Source organism: Erpetoichthys calabaricus, chromosome 2 (assembly GCF_900747795.2).
Source record: "Erpetoichthys calabaricus chromosome 2, fErpCal1.3, whole genome shotgun sequence".
Classification (NCBI taxonomy): domain Eukaryota; kingdom Metazoa; phylum Chordata; class Cladistia; order Polypteriformes; family Polypteridae; genus Erpetoichthys; species Erpetoichthys calabaricus.
The window spans coordinates 219659522-219680820 of record NC_041395.2 but is presented as its reverse complement, the minus strand read 5'-3'; the positions used below and the strand labels follow the sequence as shown (position 1 = coordinate 219680820).

General features: G+C 37.2%; 1 protein-coding gene across 3 annotated transcripts in view; it reads right to left on the bottom strand.

Moving 5' to 3' along the window:
• Positions 1 to 3737: 3737 nt before the first annotated feature.
• Positions 3738 to 21299, bottom strand: part of bmpr1aa (bone morphogenetic protein receptor, type IAa) — a 246835-nt gene continuing 229273 nt past the window's right edge. For all 3 annotated transcript variants that reach the window (XM_051922671.1, XM_028795175.2, XM_051922672.1), the window contains exons 7-13: positions 19888 to 19984; positions 19257 to 19389; positions 18778 to 18970; positions 17792 to 18089; positions 17418 to 17593; positions 13051 to 13181; positions 3738 to 7420 (exon numbers count right to left, since the gene is read on the bottom strand). In XM_051922671.1, the coding sequence (XP_051778631.1) occupies positions 7295 to 7420; positions 13051 to 13181; positions 17418 to 17593; positions 17792 to 18089; positions 18778 to 18970; positions 19257 to 19389; positions 19888 to 19984 (1154 nt within the window). In that variant the 3' untranslated portion in view covers positions 3738 to 7294. The remainder of the gene's footprint in view (positions 7421 to 13050; positions 13182 to 17417; positions 17594 to 17791; positions 18090 to 18777; positions 18971 to 19256; positions 19390 to 19887; positions 19985 to 21299) is intronic.

Sequence of the window (21299 nt, the reverse complement as noted above, 5' to 3'; positions counted from 1 at the left end):
TCAGTTCTACAAATAGGCAACATTCTTGTGGTGAAAAAGATTCATTTCAATTTAAGACAAAAAAATCATAAATTACCATAGGGTCACAAACTCAGTTTCTCTGTTTTATTGGCTTAAGAGGTGAAAGACTAGTTTTTGATTAACTAGAATGCCTGCTTTAATAAAAAAAAAAACTAATTTATAATGCAAAGATATGAAAAGGATATATGCACTGTACAGTCACTACAAAAATACTCAACCCTTTTGGAAGTTGTTCTATTTTATAGTTATACAACATTGAAGAACATTAAATTTAATGTTTTTTGCAATTTAAGGCTCTTCTATCTCAAAGTGAAAACTGATCTCTGTCAAATGGTCTAAATTAATTACAAATCATAACATACAAAGTAAATGACTGCACAAGTATTCAACCCCTTTCAAGCTAGTATTCAGTAGATCCAGCTTTGCTAGCAATTCCAGCCCTTAGTTTGTGTGCACAGGTCTCTCAATCAGTTTTGCACATCTGGACACTGGAATGTTTCCCAAGTCTTCCTTGCAAAACCAAGCTCTTTCAAGTTGCATGGGGATTGTGAGTATGTAGGCTTTTTTCATGACTGGCAACAAATTCTTAATTGGACTGAGATCTAGACCCTGACTCTGCCACTCAGAGACATCGCTGTTATTTTCAACTTAAGTAAAACTATCCACCAGAAATGTATATGGCTATTACGTTTACTGACTTTACATTAGCTACAAGGGAAAAGGATGTATTATACTGGGAAAGAAAGTTTAGTAATTAGTCTTGATCTTGTCATCTCATGGGACAGAGATTATACTTTCTCTGGAAGTTTCCAGCATCAACATAGAGATTTTCAGTGGCATGTGTGTTTTGTGTTCCTTTATCTAGGTTTCTGTAGGTTTAGTCACACCTTCTAACGTACAGCAGTTAGTCTTTGAGGTTGCACACAGTGATCCAGTCATGCTAGCATAAAATACTCATGCTGATATTTAGCAATCAATTAAATCATTTTCCTTCAGTAAGATGAACAAATTTCTTTTACATATTTTAGATCCTGGTTGTGTACCTTAGTGTTCTTTAGTGATTCAGGACTCAAATGATACACTTGCACCAAACACCATTACAGGTCATTGTTAAAGAGACTTGGAGGTAGGTGGGTGCTACAAACATCTGCTGGAGGCCAAACCATAAGGCAACAGGAAGTGTTCTACTGAGCAAAATCTGAAACCTGACTTTGCTTATGTAAAGAAAGAGCAGCAAGAATATAATGTAAATCAAGGAGTGGAGATTGTCGTTATCGGTTCTTGGATCCTCATTATCCCACACTTCTTTGTTGATAACTGTTGCAAAGATGAGTTATGGTCAATCTCCCTACTGACCATCAATACCTGAAATTCTGGCATATTCTTGCTAGAGTGTCATTCAACTGTGACCCACACTACCATGTAAGATGACAAGGTTCAGATGCTACATACTGAGGAGACAGACAAACTCATCCCCCAGTTTCCAATTAAATTTCAATTTGGTTGATTTTGGGGGATGTTGATGTTAGGTTTAAGTTAATGGTCTCAGCTCAGTCTGGACTGCTAACAGAGTTACCATGCCAAAAGCAAAAGAGGGCAAAACACTTCTTTGAATAGAGTTTTTGAAACATGTGGGCCAGACTGAATAAAAAATTTGATAAATAGCATGTCTTACATGTAGAGTTGCCATAAAAGAAAATAAATGAGTACAATGAATTCTGTGTCAAAAAGGATAAAGTGCAGTCCTTGTATTTGTAGCAAAGGATTGAAAGAAAAGCGTCAAGGCAAGGTCACCAAACGCCAGGCCAGATGAGAATAACGTCTGATAAATAAGCTGATAAAGCTTATGCAAAAAAAGGCAAGTCCCATCAAAACATGTCCAGAAGAAACCATTCTAGACTTATTCAAGGAGGAAGTGACGTCAAACAATCATGTCTCTAAAGAATGCTATATTTTTTAACACTAGAAGCATTGTTTTTTTAAATCTTAAATTATTTCATCAGCATTCATGTCATGGTTCTGTCCTTCGAGTTTTCTGAAATTGCTGCATGTTGATGAAACTCTGAAATTTTATTCACTAAATTACTTTTTTTTTTTTTTTTTTTGAAATATAGAAAAGACCTATTACCACTATAAACAACACCACTGCTTATCCCCTCTCTTACTCACTCTAAAATGAATTTGCATATCGTTTTATTTTGAAAAATCCTCTCGTGGTAACTGTAATTGAAATTGCCGAGCATTGCTGTCAAATTATGAATCCTTTCTCTCCTGCAGACAACTACAAAATAATCACTGCAAAAATATCACACTTATAATCAATCGCTCAAATCATTTCACATGTGATAAAAAAAAAATAAGACATGCGATTTTAGGAACAGCAGTGGAAGGCAGCTTACTCACAACATTCTCATGGACATGGCAGACTAAGCAATGAAAACAAATATAAGAATAAACAGTAAATTGTGGTGGAATGAAAAGCAAGTTCGGTAGCGGCAGTGATATGAATGAAGTTGACCTACCATTTATGAGACTGTCAAATCATTAACATTGTGTTAAAACATTGTTCTTGATGGCAGTGAGGCATGACATTTTCTTTTCACTTTTTCTCGGTTTGTTACAAGCAGCAGAGTTCCCTCAATATTTACAGGTTATCAGCTGCAATATGCTATATTAAAAAAGATAAAGGTAAGCTGTGTGTAGGTGAGTTCATCCAATAATATAGAAACGGGAGATGCATTTTAATGACAGATATAAATATAATCTAGCTAAATTATACATGGATACAATCTATACATAAACCGAGAAAACCAACAAAACATGTATGTAACATGTTTTGAATATTGGTGAAGTGGGCAGCTTTAAAAAGATCCCAGGGTAAAATGTAGCCTGTGAGAATGACAACCCTGCTGTAGATCAAATTTTAGCGATTTAAGTATTTTGCTGCGATGTTATACTGTAATTAAACTGGGACCCCTATTGAGTTGTAGCTCTCAGTTGAGGACCAGTGCTCTACGGGGTTGTTGCTGCATCTTGAATTGAAAATCCTGCTTACCTTAAATGAACTACACACATAATCAAATTGATAATTTCTAAGAAACGTAGCAGAAATTAGCTGTCTAAATGCTCACGTGGAGACGTGGATTCAATACATTGAGGATGGCAGCTGCATCACTGTCATTTTGTTTCTGAAAAAGGCAGTCAAATAAAAGACAAATGGGCAAATGACAATGTGTTAGCTCAAAAATAAGGCACGGCCAAGACTTAAAGTATAATTGCCAATTTTTCAAACTGGTATTCAAACCAGTAAATGTTTAACTTAAGGGTATAAAGAATAACATTAAGCAACATAAAGCTAATGGTAATGGTTACATTCAAAACTCTAAACAATATAAATAAGCATAAAAATTATTGGATTTGCTTAATGCATACATTATGTGCACAGACAGGAACACAAAGCTTCATTTTGATCCACCTTCAGCAAAATAATTTATTAGTCTGACTTAATGTGAATGAGAATTTAGTGATGCATTTAACAATGAAACACAAAAAGCACAATTTTCAATTGAAGCAAACAGAAGAAAAGGTTTTAGGATCAACAGAATAGAAACACTGATCTAAAAGGAAGTCATTAACAGAACATGACAGACAAAAACAACACACACTGGTTTTCCAAGAATGAGTTTCAAAATGACAAAACACACCATACAAAAGCATTTACTAAAATAAGGTTATTTACTTAAAAATCGATACACTGGACATAAACTGTGTACAGAAGATAGTGCTGGCAGGCGGCCTTGGTAAACTTAATAAGGCACCATTACAAATCAGACACTGTACAAAATACATGTAAGAGATACATTTTTTAGGGTTATTCCATAAATGATTTACATTTGCATATAACAGGAAAAGTTAGACAAGCTATTGCTCCAAGCACCCATTTTCACTTGCAATGTACAAAATGCTAAATTAACTGAACTGCTTATATAGAATTTCCCTTGAAGAATTAAATTTATGTTCAGCTTCTCTCCAATTCCAATCAAGGAAGCCATCTGCAGGTCCTTTTTTGGACACAGGGGAGCGTACATGGACAAATCAATTGTTCCCTTTATAAGGCTAATATAAACAGCTGATGTGTAGATCTGATTATAGGAAAGAATTCTGCAACTTTCAGTGACTAAAATGCACTAAGTCAGCTATCAGGCAAAATTTGGACTGTATTCTAGACAAATGTTAAAGGTGCAAAAATGCTTTGTGAGCATGCATACTACATTTTTGATAACTGTAAAAATGTCATTCATTTTTAAACCACTTTTAATCAGTCCTACACATAATGAGTTTTGAAAGTAACAGTTTGCAACTGGCTTGACAATGAACTTAGAAGGTTTTCATAATTTGTAATGGATAGAACTGGGTTTTCAAAGGCACACATTATCTGAGGAAAAAACAGCTGGCTAAATTGCTTGTCTAAAGCCCTCTGGTGTCTCTTACATAAAAGGAAATGGTTCTGTTGACCTTCTCATGGTGTTCTTGTAGAGTAACTTAGATAAACCATGCACAACATTGCTTGTGCTTTAGTTAGCAAACAGCTGCTGTAGTCAGTCTAGCTTCAGCTTTTACGTATACAGAATATCACATACAATAGAGCACTAATCTTAAATTAATCATTGAAAAAGTCTGGCAACAAAATAATGCCAAAAAATTATACATTACAATTTGCTAAGGCTTTTCTAAAATTATGCATTACCTAAAGTTAAAAGTAAAAGATTCATATTTGATATTCAGGATGATCAACTGATAGGAATTCACTTAATATTCTCATCTCAGATTAAGAGATAGCTGCTTATTAAAAAGAAAAGAAAAAAAACAAACTAGCTGGCAATGAAACATTTACATGGTTCATTCATGTAACTGAATCACCAATGTGATATAGCATCGTTGAAAATGCAAGCATCTGAAGGTACATCCGAAATAACATCTGCCTGGTGCAAGTGACATTGCAGACCTGTTTCAACCACACCAAACATGGACATTTACAATCCAATCTAAGTCTAAAATCCCCAAACCTTTTACTTTCAACAAGACACCTGCCAATCTTAATAATATGATATCACTGTCTATCTCAACTGACTAACAACATGATATAGGAGTGCTTTGACATCAGGATTTTAGACAACTTCTTATTTGAATCATTCAGTGAAACTCTTCAAATATTTCTTGCACTATTAAGTGCAATCAAAAGGATGTTAAATATCACAGGTACCTTGATACTGATATTAATTTGTACATAGGCATAAAACTAAGGAACAAGCATGTTTCTGGAGATCTTACAGTTATGTTTTGAATATCCAGACCATCTGCTTTTCTAAAAAGCAAAGTTTTCTTATAGTAAATAAAAGCAACTAGTGAGTATATTGGCACCTTCCTGTTGAACTGTTGATAGCTTTATCAGAATATTTCTTCAAGGACCTTAATTAAGGCTGACAACATAATGGTTCAGCACAAAATTCATACTCATTCAAGTCAAACGTGTACACATACATATTTTCAAAAGATAAAAGCCGTATTTTGCGCACTCCTCATTGTTTTGCAAGTACAGCTCTATTTGACCAAATGCTGAACTCACTTCTATATCTAATTCCCTTTATTTTAAAGTGCATGAGACTGTCAACTATTCTTTTTAAATGTTAACAATTTTTCCTCCTTATTTTATGCATAAGTGATGCTGAGCAGACATTCCCAATGTTGAATGAATATTGTCCTAAAACTCTGAAATTCACTTTTTTCTTCTTAAATCAACACAAGGCTATGATCCAGAATGTAACCCATTATTGTAGGATCAAATGTTTTCATACAGAACTTTCTGTAAATCAATTCAGAGGTTCTGTATTCATCTTCAAAACAACTATATGATAAAAATTAACTACATGTGAAACATGGTTGGTAAACCCTACTTTAACCTGTAAAGAATAACTAGGTTCATTTAGCACTTCTGTTTAAATACAAACTATATACACACAATGTGGAAAACTATGTGTGTGTGTATATATATATATATATATATATATATATATATATATATATACACACACACACACACACATATATAATGGCTAAATACTGCAAAGTTTGGCTTATCTTTTGCCATTTGATTTTTTTCTTGACATCTGCATACATACAAAACTGGACAGAAACAATGTTCATAAAACTGCAAGGCAAGGCCTTCACAAAAAGCACAATAGGTCATTCCTATGTGATTTCAAACTTAATCATTTTCAGTACATAGATTAAAAAAAAATATCATACAACAATAATTCATTGGCTTCATCCCACATATCCCTTTAGACTTTTTAAAAGGAATCTCTGAGGTATAAGTACAACTGCTGCATCTCAAAATTCAGCATAAGAAGTCGTACAGAGTTGACAAACAGGAGAAGCTGGCAGTTGCTTCTGTAATCCGAAAAAACAATTATGAATTGGTTTCCATGACTTTAAAATCGGGAAGTGAACCCATACCTAAAGTCACTGAAAGTGGAGGATGAAAACCAGGGCACTAGTATACTTTTACAATGCACCAAGAAAAAATCTCATCTTCTAAGCAGTACAATTCACAGAGATTCATTTGGTATTTTACTTTATAATTCCTGGTACAAAGTTGTTGGTTCCAAAGCAGTGGACATCAAATTTGCACTCTAGAAAGGGACAGACAGCTCTGTATATAGATTCAGGAACAGTGCATGAAGATCCTGGTTATCCTAATACAAGATCCAGAGTCCGCCAAGTCATCTTTTCAACTCTCCTGTAGATCCTTTTTGCCTTAGCTGCACATTTTTGAGCATTTTCTTTTTTGTAGAAAACTAATAATAGCTTTCATAGAAAGCATTTTCCTTCCAGAAGTCTCCTCCTCTTCCACACTTTTGAGTTCTAGAGTAGGCCTAAATCTCCACATCTTGGTTTAACCTCTTCTGTTTTACTTGCGAGTTGGAAGTAAAAAAAAAAAAAAAAAAAACAGCAGCAAACTGGAGAATCTAGACATTCAAAGACTACACCCACACAAACTAATGATTGGTGGATTTTTGGGACTGATCTCTTAAATCCAAATAATTTCTGTGTAATACACTATAAAGATGAATGTTTCAAGGGGGATGGGAATGTTCTGTTAACCCTTAATGGCTTTATCCTCTTCTCAGGATAAAGATGATTACTCGTAGCAAAAAAATAATTTATGAAAAGAGACAGTACACTTCTTGATAGAAAAATACTCAAGTTGCTTTCAGATCTTGATGTCCTGGGACTCTACCATTTTGAGGAGTGTTTTCTTGATACGCAGTGCTGTTAACCGAGAAGCGGGATTCTGTGCCCAACACTCAGACATCAACTTTAACATTGCTCTTAAACACTGTGGAGAAACAAGAAGGTGTTATAAATACAGTTTCAGAAAACAAACTTATTAAACACTCCTCAATATTCAATCTTTAGTTCAATGTTCTTTATTGAGTCATTGTTTTTAGTTCAGAGACACCATTATAAGATATAGTGGAATAAAAAAATCATGTTAATAGTACAAGCTACTGCTAATTGGAGAAGCATACATGTACTTCTTTACTTAAAAAGGGCTCCATTTACTGAACATTTATTAATTTGTTAACTTAAAATTACAACTATCCATCACAAATATGTTACTAGTGCTACTTAAATATTTGTAAAAATTCTGCCAAAAACCCTTCAGGTTCCAATTTATTTTCTCATGCAGAGCACATAAAAATTCTATTTATTCAAATTTAGAAACTGGATTAGTGAGGTAGAAGTACTAAAAGTTGTGCTATTCTAAACCTATTTAGTTTTATTGCAATTTATGTGGCGTCTATTTTGGGATACAATAATAATATTGTACTATAGTAAAGACTAAAGCAGCCTGAAGAGAAGATAATGCTTTGAACTAGATTAAAATAGTAATGGCATAATTTTGAACGCTTTACTATTCACTGATAGGTTAAAAATGGCAGAACAAATAACTTGATAGCCACGTTCTGCTAGAACAGCGTTTTTTTAATATTCAAATGAAAAACAACTTAACCTAGCACAAGTATGACATTCCAAAGACAACACTGTTGGTGTGATTGTATTACAGTTGCAAAATTGTACTGCTTACAATATAACAATCAGATTGTCATCAACATTCTTATTTCATGTTTTCCAATTGTGGAATGTGAAAGAACCTTTCAGTGGAAACCTGTTTTTCTGTAGAATACTGCTGTAGATTTTTTTTTTTAATTTGTGTAAGTGAATTTATCCTGGTGAGTTTTGCAATGGACATTTCGGATAAGTGGACACCAATCTCATCATTAGGTACTAAATAATTTTATATTCATACTGGTAACTTCTCATCAGAAATTCACTATTCTACATACGAGAGAGAATTGTTTCCCTCAAATCAGAAAGATTGCAACAAGGCCAGTTACCTAAATTGTACAATACTGCCATGCAGACATTTATTAGGTGAACAAAACAAAACTACACTACACAATGTTTGTTCTTAGGTTCATTTTACTCTTGCTATTTGGCATATGGTAATTAGACTTACTGAAATGAAAAGCTGCAGTTCTTTTCTAGATCCAAGTTTGTACGCTTCTTTGGTATGGGTAAATTAAATTAAGAAATAAAGTAAGCCATTCTCCTGAACATTTTGGTAAAGGTAATCCAAATGCACTCTTAGCTTAAACAATGCATTACATGTGCAAGCTTGCTTAAAGAATGTATCCAGATATAATAATTAGGTTGCCACATCCCATAATGTAAATGGGTAATTTCCATACTGTGTGTTTTTTGTGTAAAGAGTGGAGCAACAAATATGGCAAATGTAAGTGGGCTTATAGAAACCCATTACAGTGCCACGGTACTACAAATGCCATGTGATGCTGCTAATGGCTACCAAAAAGATGTGTTTAATTTTGGCATAAAGATATAAACATGAGTTGCAAGACAATAGAAGTTGTTGCGTTAGTGGGTGGTTCTATCACATATTTTTGTGAGAAATAAATTACTGCAACTGCCTCTGCGATAAAGGTTATCCAGGTGTTTGGAGCAAAAACAGAAATACTGTGTAACTGAAGTCAAAGGGGAGACGATGACCAGAAGTTCTCATTTTAAAATGTGTAATACAGTACATAAGCATTAGCCTAATATTTATTTGAAATTGAAGATGTATGTGCAGAATATAAATTATGTCAGGAGTGGCCTTTAACGAAGAAAAATGTCAGCTTGGAAGTACACATGGTATTACAGTACACCAAAGTAATGTGAAGTAAACTGAAGACAGTACAATTCTACAGACTGGGATATCCTGCAGGGATCATACAGTGAGAACATTGAGGAGGTTGTTGACTGCACTGCTGACTACATCAACTTCTGTATGGACATTGTAGTGCCAGTAAGAACAGTACGCTGCTATGCTAACAAGAAGCCATGGATTACACGTGACATCAAGGGCCCTTTGAACCAGAAGAAAAGGGCTTTTGAAGGCGGTGATCAGCATGAGCTCAAGCGTGTGCAGAAGGAACTCTGAGTCCAGCTTAGGGCGGCGAAGGAGCAGTACAGGAGAAAGCTGGAGCAGAAGTAACAGAATAACAGCATGAAGGAAGTGTGGGATGGGATGAAGATCATCACTGGCTGCAGCTCGAAGTAGGGTGCCACCATCGAGAGAGACGTGGAGAGAGCAAACCATATGAACAACTTCTTTAACAGGTTTGACCACCCTAACTCACTCTCACCTAGGAGTACTGCATCCTCCAACCATCCTTCTGCTGATACCAGCATAGGACAGAGTTTCCCCAACCCACAATTACAGCAGCCCAGGTAAGCAGAGAGCTGAGGAGACTCTGTGCCAGCAAAGCAGTGGGTTCAGATGGAGTATCGTCCTGACTACTGAAGGCCTGTGTGTTGGAGCTGAGGAGTCCTCTACAGTGCATCTTCAACCTGAGCCTGGAACAGAGGAGAGTCCCCAGGCTTTGGAAAACATCTTGCATCACCCCAGTCCCAAAGGTATCACGTCCTAGTGAACTGAATGACTTCCAGCCTGTCGCTCTGATGTCACATGTGATGAAGACCATGCAGCAGCTACTGCTTCACCACCTGAGGCCACAGGTCTGCCACGCCCTCGACCCTCTGCATTTCGCATACCAGGAGAAGGTGGGAGTGGAGGATGCCATCATCTATATGGTACACCGATCCCTCTCCCACTTGGACAGAGGCAGTGGTGCTATAAGAATTATGTTTCTGGACTTCTCTAGCGCCTTCAACACCATCCAACCTCTGCTCCTTAGGGACAAGCTGACAGAGATGGGAGTAGATTCATATCTGGTGGCATGGATCATGGACTATCTTAAAGACAGACCTCAGTATGTGCGTCTCAGGAGCTGCAGGTTTGACATTGTGGTCAGCAACACAGGAGCACTGCAGGGGACTGTACTTTCTCTGGTCCTGTTCAGCCTATATACATCGGACTTCCAATACAACTCGGAGTCCTGCCACGTGCGAAAGTTCGCTGACGACACTGCTATCGTGGGCTGCATCAGGAGTGGGCAGGAGGAAGAGTACAGTAATCCCTCCTCGATCGCAAGGGTTGCGTTCCAGAACCCTCCGCGAAAGGTGAAAATCCACGAAGTAGAAACCATATGTTTATATGGTTATTTTTATACTGTCATGCTTGGGTCACAGATTTGCACAGAAACACAGGAGGTTGTAGAGAGACAGGAACTTTATTCAAACACTGCAAACAAACATTTGTCTCTTTTTCAAAAGTTTAAACTGTGCTCCATAACAAGACAGAGATGACAGTTCCGTCTCACAATTAAAAGAATGCAAACATATCTTCCTCTTCAAAGGAGTGTGCGTCAGGAGCAGAGAATGTCAGAGAGAGAGAGATAAAAGCAAATAATCAGAAATCAATAGGGCTGTTTGGGCTTTTAAGTATGCGAAGCACCGCCGGACAATGCAGCTGCTAGGAAGGGAGCAATGTAAAGGTAGTCTTTCAGCATTTTTTTTAGAGGAGCGTCCGTATTGTCTAGTGGTGCGAACAGCCCCCCCTGCTCACACCCCCTCCGTCAGGAGCAGAGAATGTCAGAGACAGTGAGAGAGACAGAGAAAAACAATTAAAAATCAATACGTGCCGTTCGAGCTTTTAAGTATGCGCAGCACCGTGCGGGAAGCATGTCGCTTGACAAAGCAGCCACATTTAAGCCCAGCAAGGAAGGGAGCAATGTGAAGGTAATCTTTCAGTGTTTTTTGAGGAGCGGCCCTATCTTCTAGGGGTGCGAACAGCCCCCGTGCTCACAATATATTTGAGGAGTTTTATTTAATAGGTAATACGCGCTCTGGTTGGGTAGCTTCTCAGCCATCTGCCAATAGCGTCCCTTGTATGAAATCAACTGGGCAAACCAACTGAGGAAGCATGTACCAGAAATTAAAAGACCCATTGTCCGCAGAAATCCACGAACCAGCAAGAAATCTGTGATATATATTTAAATATGCTTACATATAAAATCCGCGATATAGCGAGGGATTACTGTATAGGAACCTAATCAAGGACTTTGTTAAATGGTGCAACTCACACCACCTACAACTGAACACCAGCAAAACCAAGGAGCTGGTGGTGGATTTTAGGAGGACCAGACCCCTCATGGACCCCGTGATTATCAGAGGTGACTGTGTGCAGAGGGTGCAGATCTATAAATACCTGGGAGTGCAGCTGGATGATAAATTGGACTGGACCGCCAATACTGATGCTCTGTGCAAGATAGGACCGAGCCGACTATACTTCCTTCGAAGGCTGGCGTCCTTCAACATCTGCAATAAGATGCTGCAGATGTTCTATCAGACGGTTGTGGCAAGCGCCCCCTTCTACGTGGTGGTGTGCTGGGGAGGCAGCATAAAGAAGAGGAACGCCTCATGCCTGGACAAACTGGTGAGGAAGGCAGGCTCTATTGTAGGCATGGAGCTGGACAGTTTGACATCTGTGGCAGAGCGAAGGGCGCTGAGCAGGCTCCTGTCAATCATGGAGAATCCACTGCATCCACTATCATCTCCAAACAGAGGAGCAGCTTCAGCAACACACTGCTGTCACTGTCCTACTCCACTGACAGATTGAGGAGACTGTTCCTCCCCCACACTATGCGACTCTTCAATTCCACTCGGGGGTGGGGGGTAAACGTTAACATTATACAAAGTTATTGTCCGTTATACCTGCATTTTTATCACTCTTTAATTTAATATTGTTTTTTTTTATCAATATGCTGCTGCTGGAGTATGTGGATTTCTCCTTGGGATTAATAAAGTATCTATCTATCTGAAAACGACAATACAGAAGGTATTTCTTGGAAATGTACTGTACCAATATTTTCTTCTTGACGCCCGAGTAATTAATAATTCGTGGCTACTCTGCCTACATTTTTCAGATTTATACCTGCCTTTACTTTTTAGACTGGCAGATAGAACAAAAGACTTGAGCATATAAAGGGGTAAGTCAGCAAAGAAACTATCAATGGGACAGTTTATGGAAAGGCCCACTCATCTACACAAATACACTATTCAAAACCAAAGTTACTAATCAATCTAATAATAAAGTCTTTGATGTATGACAGGAAGCTCAGAGTATAGAAGCAAGCATGATAAATCCAAAAAGACAGACTCCTTACTGGGATTCTGTGCTATGAGGTAACAAATTTTGTATCACCAAAATTAATGCCAGAATTCAGATCATGGAAAACAACTATTTAGAAAGAACTATTTGAGCATTACAGCCCATTATAAAAATTTTTAATTTTAAGAGTGAAAAATTAAGCAAGCACTTCAAAAAAATCCATAGGACATGTCACAATTATGTGAAAATGCAGTCCTAAAACATTGCACAGGAAAAAAGCAAACACTATAGATAATATAATTTTAACATTCAAATTTGTTCTGTAACCTCAAAGGAGAAACTTCTTACATTTGTACAAATTTCTACCTGCTAAATAACTGTGTAAAAATTACCTCATCACTATTCCACCGGTTTGACACAACAGGACGGAGACACTTGACACAAACCACTTCACGCATATCCTCGTAGGATGGATCAGCTGAAACCATGTCATAGTAGGGTAGCTGGTATTCCTCAACAATACCTAGAAAAAGAAATTTCATACTTAAATTTTCAGCACACTGAAAGCATGATACCTGTAAAAGTACATGGGAGATGTAAAACAAGAGCACCGGCATTTCTTGCATCAGTTTATCATAACTAAAGACTAATGTAAAAAGCTGGTGGCTCAGGTATGTACTCATAATAAACTTTTTTTTTTTTTTTAGTGTTCTATATTATTGTCAGGATCATTAACACATCTCTTCAATTTGATGCTGACAATACCAACAAATGACAGAACAAATTAACTTCTTATGTTCTCCCCGTGTCTGCGTGGGTTTCCTCCGGGCGTCCGGTTTCCTCCCACAGTCCAAAGACATGCAGGTTAGGTGGATTGGCGATTCTAAATTGGCCCTAGTGTGTGCTTGGTGTATGGGTGTGTTTGTGTGTGTCCTGCGGTGCGTTGGCACCCTGCCCGGGATTTGGTTCCTGCCTTGTGTTGGCTGGGATTGGCTCCAGCAGACCCCTGTGACCCTGTGTTCGGATTCAGCAGGTTGGAAAATGGATGGATGGATGATAAGCTATAAGCAGAGAAGAAAGTGTAATCATTTTAGAAGCAACAAATAAGACTAATTTTAACCTATGGTTTATCATAGCCTTCCTTGTTTTAAAACAATCCAAAATATTTAGCTTAAAACTTGAAGGCAGTCTTACCTACTGGACAGCGCATAAAAAAATATATAAACCTTGGAATTAAACACATACAACTCACTATTGCTTAACTTGTCGTCTGTGTGGAAACTATCTTAAAAAAATAATTTACACACACACATACACAGAGGAAAGTCATGTGCGTGCCCATGGGAAACAGCTGAAGGGCTCTGGTGATAGTAAACACAGGCCAAATCAGGTGTTGGCACTGTGCTCAGAACACTGATGGCCGTTCTGCCACTGACATCACTTTCGTTATTCACCCTACTGGACTCCCACCTTTCTGCCTAGAACCCATATAACCAGAAGTTTGACCATCTTGAGGCAGTTCATTTCTAGGCTCCTGTCTGAAAAAAATGTTATCCGCAACTTGTTGTCCGTCGTTCCAATTTCTGTTAAATCATACGGGGTCATTACAGTGGTGCCCTAGCCCTCCAATGTTTTTTGTCTCCTACAATATACACAATACTGATAAAACTTTTTTTACGGAAATGCACAGAGTTTAATATCTTAATGCTTCATGAAATCAAGGGATAGAACAAAAACAAGGCAAGGAATCAGTAAGTGTACAAAATTGTATTCTAAATTTTGTTTCATCAAATTAGCCAACTTTTGCTGATATAACAGCCAAACAGACATTTGCCATTCTTTCTATAAAGGAAATCAAATATTGGTCAAAGGATCTTCTGCAACAGTGTTGCAGAAGTTTCCACAAATGTGTTGCATTTGTATGTTGTTTTCCTTTCACCCTTCTGTCTAGTTCATGACACAAGTCTGGCGACTGTGCTGGCCATTCCATGTTTTGAAGTTAACTTCTTGTTCTTTTAATGTAGTTTTTTCATATTTGACAGTTGGTGTCACACTGAGCAACCATCCTTTCACCAACTCGAAAATGTAAAAACATCTTGCATGATGAGATTTCAACTTATGATTCATCAGTCCATAAGACATTCTTCCTGTTAGCAGTAGTCCACAGCTGGTATTTCATGACCACAGTAAGCCTCACTTTGTTATTTTGTCCTTTAAGGAATGACCTTCTTACTGCTACCCATCCTGTCAAACCTGCAGGGCAAAGTCTTCTCATCAAAGTAGAAACTGAGACTTGCTCTTTTTGACGACTGTTCAGTTGTGCTTGAAGCTGTTGTACTGGGAGGTGCCTATCACACAGCTGGTGATGACCCTCAGAAACCTCTGATTGGATTGTGACTGAGTCTGCTAGATCTCTTCTTATCTGAGTTTCTTCTAGTTTCCAATTGCCATTGGATTGTATTGGACAACATACATTTTTGCAATTTCTCTAAATAAAAGGTCTACACTTCAAAGGATAATATAGTGCTCTGTCTCATTTCATCTGTTAATTCTCTTTTTCATGCCATTGTCATTGGAATGTTTAACTTTCTATAGTATAAAATCATGTCAAGTTGTACTAGCACATTCTGCTCCAACTCTGCTTTGACCACACACAAAGAAACACATATAAACTAAAATACACATATATATGTTATCAAACAATTTCATTATCATTTAGTAATTCTATCTAAAAAAAACTTAAACGTTGCATTTATTTAAAAAGACTAAATACTACTACTATATCAACTAGAATGTAAGTCAGCTGAAATTTCATAGTGACATGTACCGCATGCTTGCATGCAAATCCAGGTATAAAACCATTTTAACATGGAGTTTATTTATAGGCATACATTGAAAGTATAGAGCTTGAAGGATTGATGTAGGTCATTCCTTTTAATAAGCATTAAGACAAAACTAAAGACTCTCTTCCTCCAAAACAAACAAAAAAAAAAAAAAAAACACAACAGCCATCCATGTCCTGAGCTTAAACTATTCTATTAAGTAAGTCTAAATATACTGACCATCGACACAAAACAAAAGCAGCAGGCTTGACAGGCCAGATGAAAAAATGTAATGAAGGAACAATGATACAAATAGAATATGATGTTCATTTAGATATAAAGTACTTTCCCATAAGTGATACAACTTTCAGAAAAAATTTGGCATCTGTAATGGGTATGTGATGAAACAAAAAAAAAAAAAAAAAGATTTATGATTGATGATTTTAATCAGGCAGAAAATTAAGTCTTGTTATTGTTAATAATTATAGAAAAATGAGATCTAGATTTAAATGCTGGGTATTAGCAAAATTTTATTTTATACAAACTACAGTCATCCCTCACCTATCGCGGGGGTTACGTTCCAGAGCCCCCTGCGATAGGTGAAAATCCGCGAAGTAGCGACCTATATTTATTTTATTATTTATACATATTTTAAGGCTTTATAAACCCTTCCCACACTCTTATAAACCTTTCTCACTCTCTTGTTAACCTTTCCCACACTCTTATAAACACTTCCTATGCTCTTAAACACTTTCTACATTCTTAAACACCGCAGACCAACACTGCACACTGCACGCAGCAATCAGACGTCGATGTGTCTGCATTCGCTTTGTGAAGGGGGGCAGCTGAACTCACGCTGAGCAGAAATGGACTTTGTGCTGCTTCTGCCAAAATGCCTGCTTGTCGCTCTGCGCGTTGGGAAGGAGGAGGAGGAGTGGGGGTGTGTGAGGGCTGAACGCACGTTCGCTCAAACCCCCCTCCCCAGAGGCGCAGTACGCTCCTGCCACTTTTCATTGTCAAGGGGGTGGGGAGCTGAATGAACGCTAAGGAGAAGTGGACTTTGTGCTGCTTGTCGCTATGCGTGTCAATAATTTAAAAGCCTGTACAGCACCTATTTTCCTGTCTCACTGCCTTGTCTTGCGTGAAGTTAAAATGTTTTATAATAGTGAGATGTTACTCATATCCATAGCCCGACATCCACATATCATATGTGTTAACAAAGTGTGTTTTATAAGTTTACATGTGTTTAAAGCATGTGGGATGGGTATTTTAAGGCTTAAACTATAAAAATGTTTATTTATATGGTCTTTCTATATCGCGGATTTTCTCCTGTTGCTGATGGGTCTGGAACGTAACTTCCGCGATAGGCGGGAAATCACTTGTATTTAAAAACCCGCAAAGTCGTGAATCCGCGAAAAGTGAACCGCGAAGTAGCGAGGGATTACTGTACTCCACTTATGAATGCATGCTGTACCTTCAAATAAACGCAGATGGATGGAAAAGAGGAATAAATAAAAGAAAATGAAAAGGATTAAAGGATTAAAAATCAGTCTTAATTTGTGTTATTTATTTTAGAACTTGCACAACAAAAGCCTAGCCACTTATGCTTTTCTAGAACGTAGACCGTTGTTTAAAAAAAAAAAAAAAATTGCAAAAAAAAAACCCAAAAAAAAAACAACCTACAGATGGTTCATTAAATCGGCAGGAATATGAGAAGTACATATACAATGTTCAAACTTCAGAGTCTCAACAAACACTTTTAAGGACTGTATATACTTGGTATTCTTAACACCAAACACCCTTAAACTACATTTGGTTGCAACAGGAAACAATTTACAGTAATTAGGCTAAAAATTCTTTATTTGTGAATGATCACAAAAAAATAAACTCAAATGCTACAATGTTTCAACAATTTGTTACAGACGAGAGATATTTACCTCCTGTTATACAGCGACGTGCCATTTCCCAAATAATCAGTCCATAGCTGTAAATGTCTGCCATAATGTATGCCTGGAAGTGGTTTTTATTCAGAGACTCATCCAAAACTTCTGGAGCCATGTATCGCTTGGTGCCAACACGTGTGTTTAGAGGGATATCAACTTCATTTGTGTCACTAGATGCAGAAATTCAACAAATATATTAACACAGCATGACTAAAAATGTGTACAATTTAAATTAGTTACAGCTATTAACACGTCTACCTCCCAATGTCCACAGTGAACACAGGGTGCTCACTCCAAAACTCATACCATACTATAAAACTAACATTATTAGGATGATTCACCAAAAGTGCAACTGAGATATTTCATACCTGTTAAATTTAACTGCTAACCCAAGGTCTGCAATACAGCATGTACCATTCTTTTTCATGAGGACATTCTTGCTCTTCAGGTCACGGTGGGCAATAGCTGGTTTGCCCTGGGTGCCATATATCTCAGTGTGAAGGTGGCACAATCCACAGGCAGCAGAGTAGGCTAGCTTAAGCAGAGACTTGGTGTCCAGTGTGGTAAATTTAAGATAATCATAGAGAGACCCATTCTCATGGTAGTCTGTGATCAGTAACAGCTGCGTAAATGCTCCAGTACCCTTAATATCTGCTGCAATAAATCCTGTTTAACCAAAAAAAATTTATTAATTAAATAAAAGGGGAATAGCTAACCAATTCTGGTGAGAAAAAAAAATTCTCTCCGTTTACACAAATAAAAAGATAACATACTGAAAGGCTCAGCAAACTAAAGTTAACACTAGGAAACTACCAAACAGGCAAAAACTAAACAAATAATAATAAAATAAAAACACTCTCATATTAACATACTTTAAAATAACTATAATATACGAGAATTTTCATTGTGTACCCATATAGCAGCCTTTTACAGATATGGTCTTTAATTTTCCAGTATGTTTAACTCAAAAATTATTTTATAGCTCGCAGATGATAACACCAGACTGTTTTGAGTTTAGTGATCAGGTCAGATATAGTTTTACCATGAGCATATAATGAGGAACACTGTAAAAATTATATCAAGATAAGAGGTAAACCAAGAGATATACTGGCATGATTTTAAGCGGGGATATGCTTATAACCATCTTCATATGTGCTAAAATTATTATGCTGTTTTATCAATAAGTTGCTAATTAAATAATATAAAATACAAATATTTCTAAGCATACCTATGGTGGTTTTGTTTGACTTCCAATGATAAACTTTTAAAATGAATATTCGATTTCCATATTTTGGCAGCTGCCTTCAGACAATGATAGGGTGATAATATCAGACTAGGGCATGCTCAAACCTACCCAAGATGTTTTCATGACGCATAAGCACTGTCTGGTAGATCTCAGTCTCCCTGAACCAACTGGCCTCTTCCCGGGAAAAAAACACCTTCACTGCAACCTTTTCTCCTCGCCAGCGTCCAAGCCATACTTCTCCATAGCGGCCCTTTCCAATATGATGCACCATCTGAATTTGTTTTGCAATGGTACGTTGTACCTGCATGAATAAAAAATACATAAGCCACTTGTATATTATCTGACATTAATGTACTAAACCTATTAATACATCTCATTTTTAAATGATATTCTTTACAGTCATTAAGTTAATATAATAATCAATGGTTTAAATTTAAAAGTTTAAAAAACCTTGCTAACCAGTCTAAATTTACATTTATCAAAAGATTACTAAAATGAAACTAACAAATATACCTTGTATAAGCACAAATGTTTAGACCTTTAGGCAAAATTTAGGAAAAAAATAAGTGATGTGTATTGTAGTTTACCAGCAGAGGGAGTCCAGATCCACTCCCAGAACTCTGATCAATTAAGTCTTTTAGAGATTCACCAACAGGAATGAATGCCTCATCTTGATCCAGATCTCTGTTATATCGCCGTCTCTCAGACTGCCATTTAAATCTGGGAAGGGAACAGCTCTCAGACACATACACACCACTTGTATATATAAACAGATATACCAAAGAGTAATTATTCTGGTGTTTTTTTTTTTTTTAAAAAGAGAATTGTTTATCCAGCAGTTAAAAAGGCACTCAGAAAAGAATTGACATAACTAGAATTATTTGAGTGCAATAAAGATGCATAATAAAAAAAAGTCATTTTTATAATCTACAGTGTGAAGCATTAAATACATTACAAGTTACATCTTGCTACCATGTCTTCTATAAAATAAGCAGAAAGAGATGTAAAAACAAAGATAGCAAGTTCATAATACTGTATTTAAAACTTAAAATAAAGTATTTTGAAATATAGACAAAAACAAAATTAATGAAAATGACATGTAGCAGCTTCCCAGAACTGGATTAAGCAACATTTACTAGGGTATAAAATTGTATTTAAAAAAAGAATAAACAAGAAAACATTCAATGAATAAAAGCTTGCAATGATTCAAATTCGTACCTGTAGTAACAGATTAGAGCAAAGACAAGTAGTGCAAAACAGCACACTGTGACCGAAATCAAAAATGCCAACCAGTGGGCGCTGCCAAACAATGGGTCTGCGCATATAAAAAAAAAAAAAAAAAAAAAAAAAGTTATGACTATACTGAAAATTCAAATTAGTCAATGTAACATTAGTGATTTAAGAGAAGTGCCTTAAAAGATAAATAAAAATGTGAGTATGCCTATACAGTAATCCCTCACTTATCGCGGGAGATAGGTTCCAAGGCCGACCGCGATAACTGAATTTCCGCGAAGTTGGGACACCATATTTATTTAATTATTTAACGTGTATTTGGACGTTTTTAAACCCTCCCTGTATTGTTTACAACCCACCCTTTACTCTATTAGTAACAGGGACAACTGCTAAGCAATACCAATAATATAATAGCAATATGAAATCGGTAGATAATATGATAGCAATAGCAATAATATAATAGCAATACGAAATCGGTAGATAAGTTTACACTTACCGCGTGATGATGGTGATGAATATGCTGCGCAGTAAAAATGATGACGATGAAGTATGATGATGACTTTTACTGCGCAGCCGATGACTGTATTTTACGTCTCTTCAGACGGCGGTGCCATTTCCCGGGGCACCCCCTCCACGGTTTTCGAAGGTGTATCCGTAGTTGTAGGAACTGGCTCTTTTTTGCGAGGCTGAAAAAACATTGTGATCGGCAGTTGCTGCTGCTGCTTCTTTTTCTGGTTGAAGAGCAGCTTGTAGCCGGTCATGACGTCGTCGATCTTGTTGCAAAATTGGACTGATCGAACCATATCGTTGTCCCATTCCTGTGACCGCTCTTGTAGATCCTTAGCCAGTCTGCAGATCTCGGCGAGCCATTCCAAAGTCAAGCCAGTTGGGGAGACAACTTCTTCTGTTTCTTGCTGCTCTTCTTCTTCTTCTTCACTCGCCGACTTTATCAACTCTTCCAGGTCTTCTTCGGTTAGCGGCTGGGAGTGGCAGTCTAGTAGCTCGTTGACATCATCCGCAGTCATGTCTTCAAAGCCCTCACCTCCAATGATCGCAGCCAACTGCACAGCTTTCTGTACTGCCGAGTGTTGGATTTCGGCAAGTGTAAATCCTTTGTCTTCGTAAACAACCTCGGGCCACAACTTCTTCCAGCTGGCGCTAACAGTGGCAGGCTTCATCTCTTGTAATGCCTTTTGGATATTTTGGAGGCACGTAGCAATTGTGTACTGCCGCCAGTATGCCTTCAAGTTGAAATCGTCATCTTCTTGGGCGGCATCCACGGAAGAAACCAGGTTCGCTAAGGCATTCCTCGTGTATAGGGTCTTGAATGCCCTGATAACCCCCTGATCCATAGGCTGAATTAGTGATGTCGTATTGGGCAGCAGGAACTCAATCTG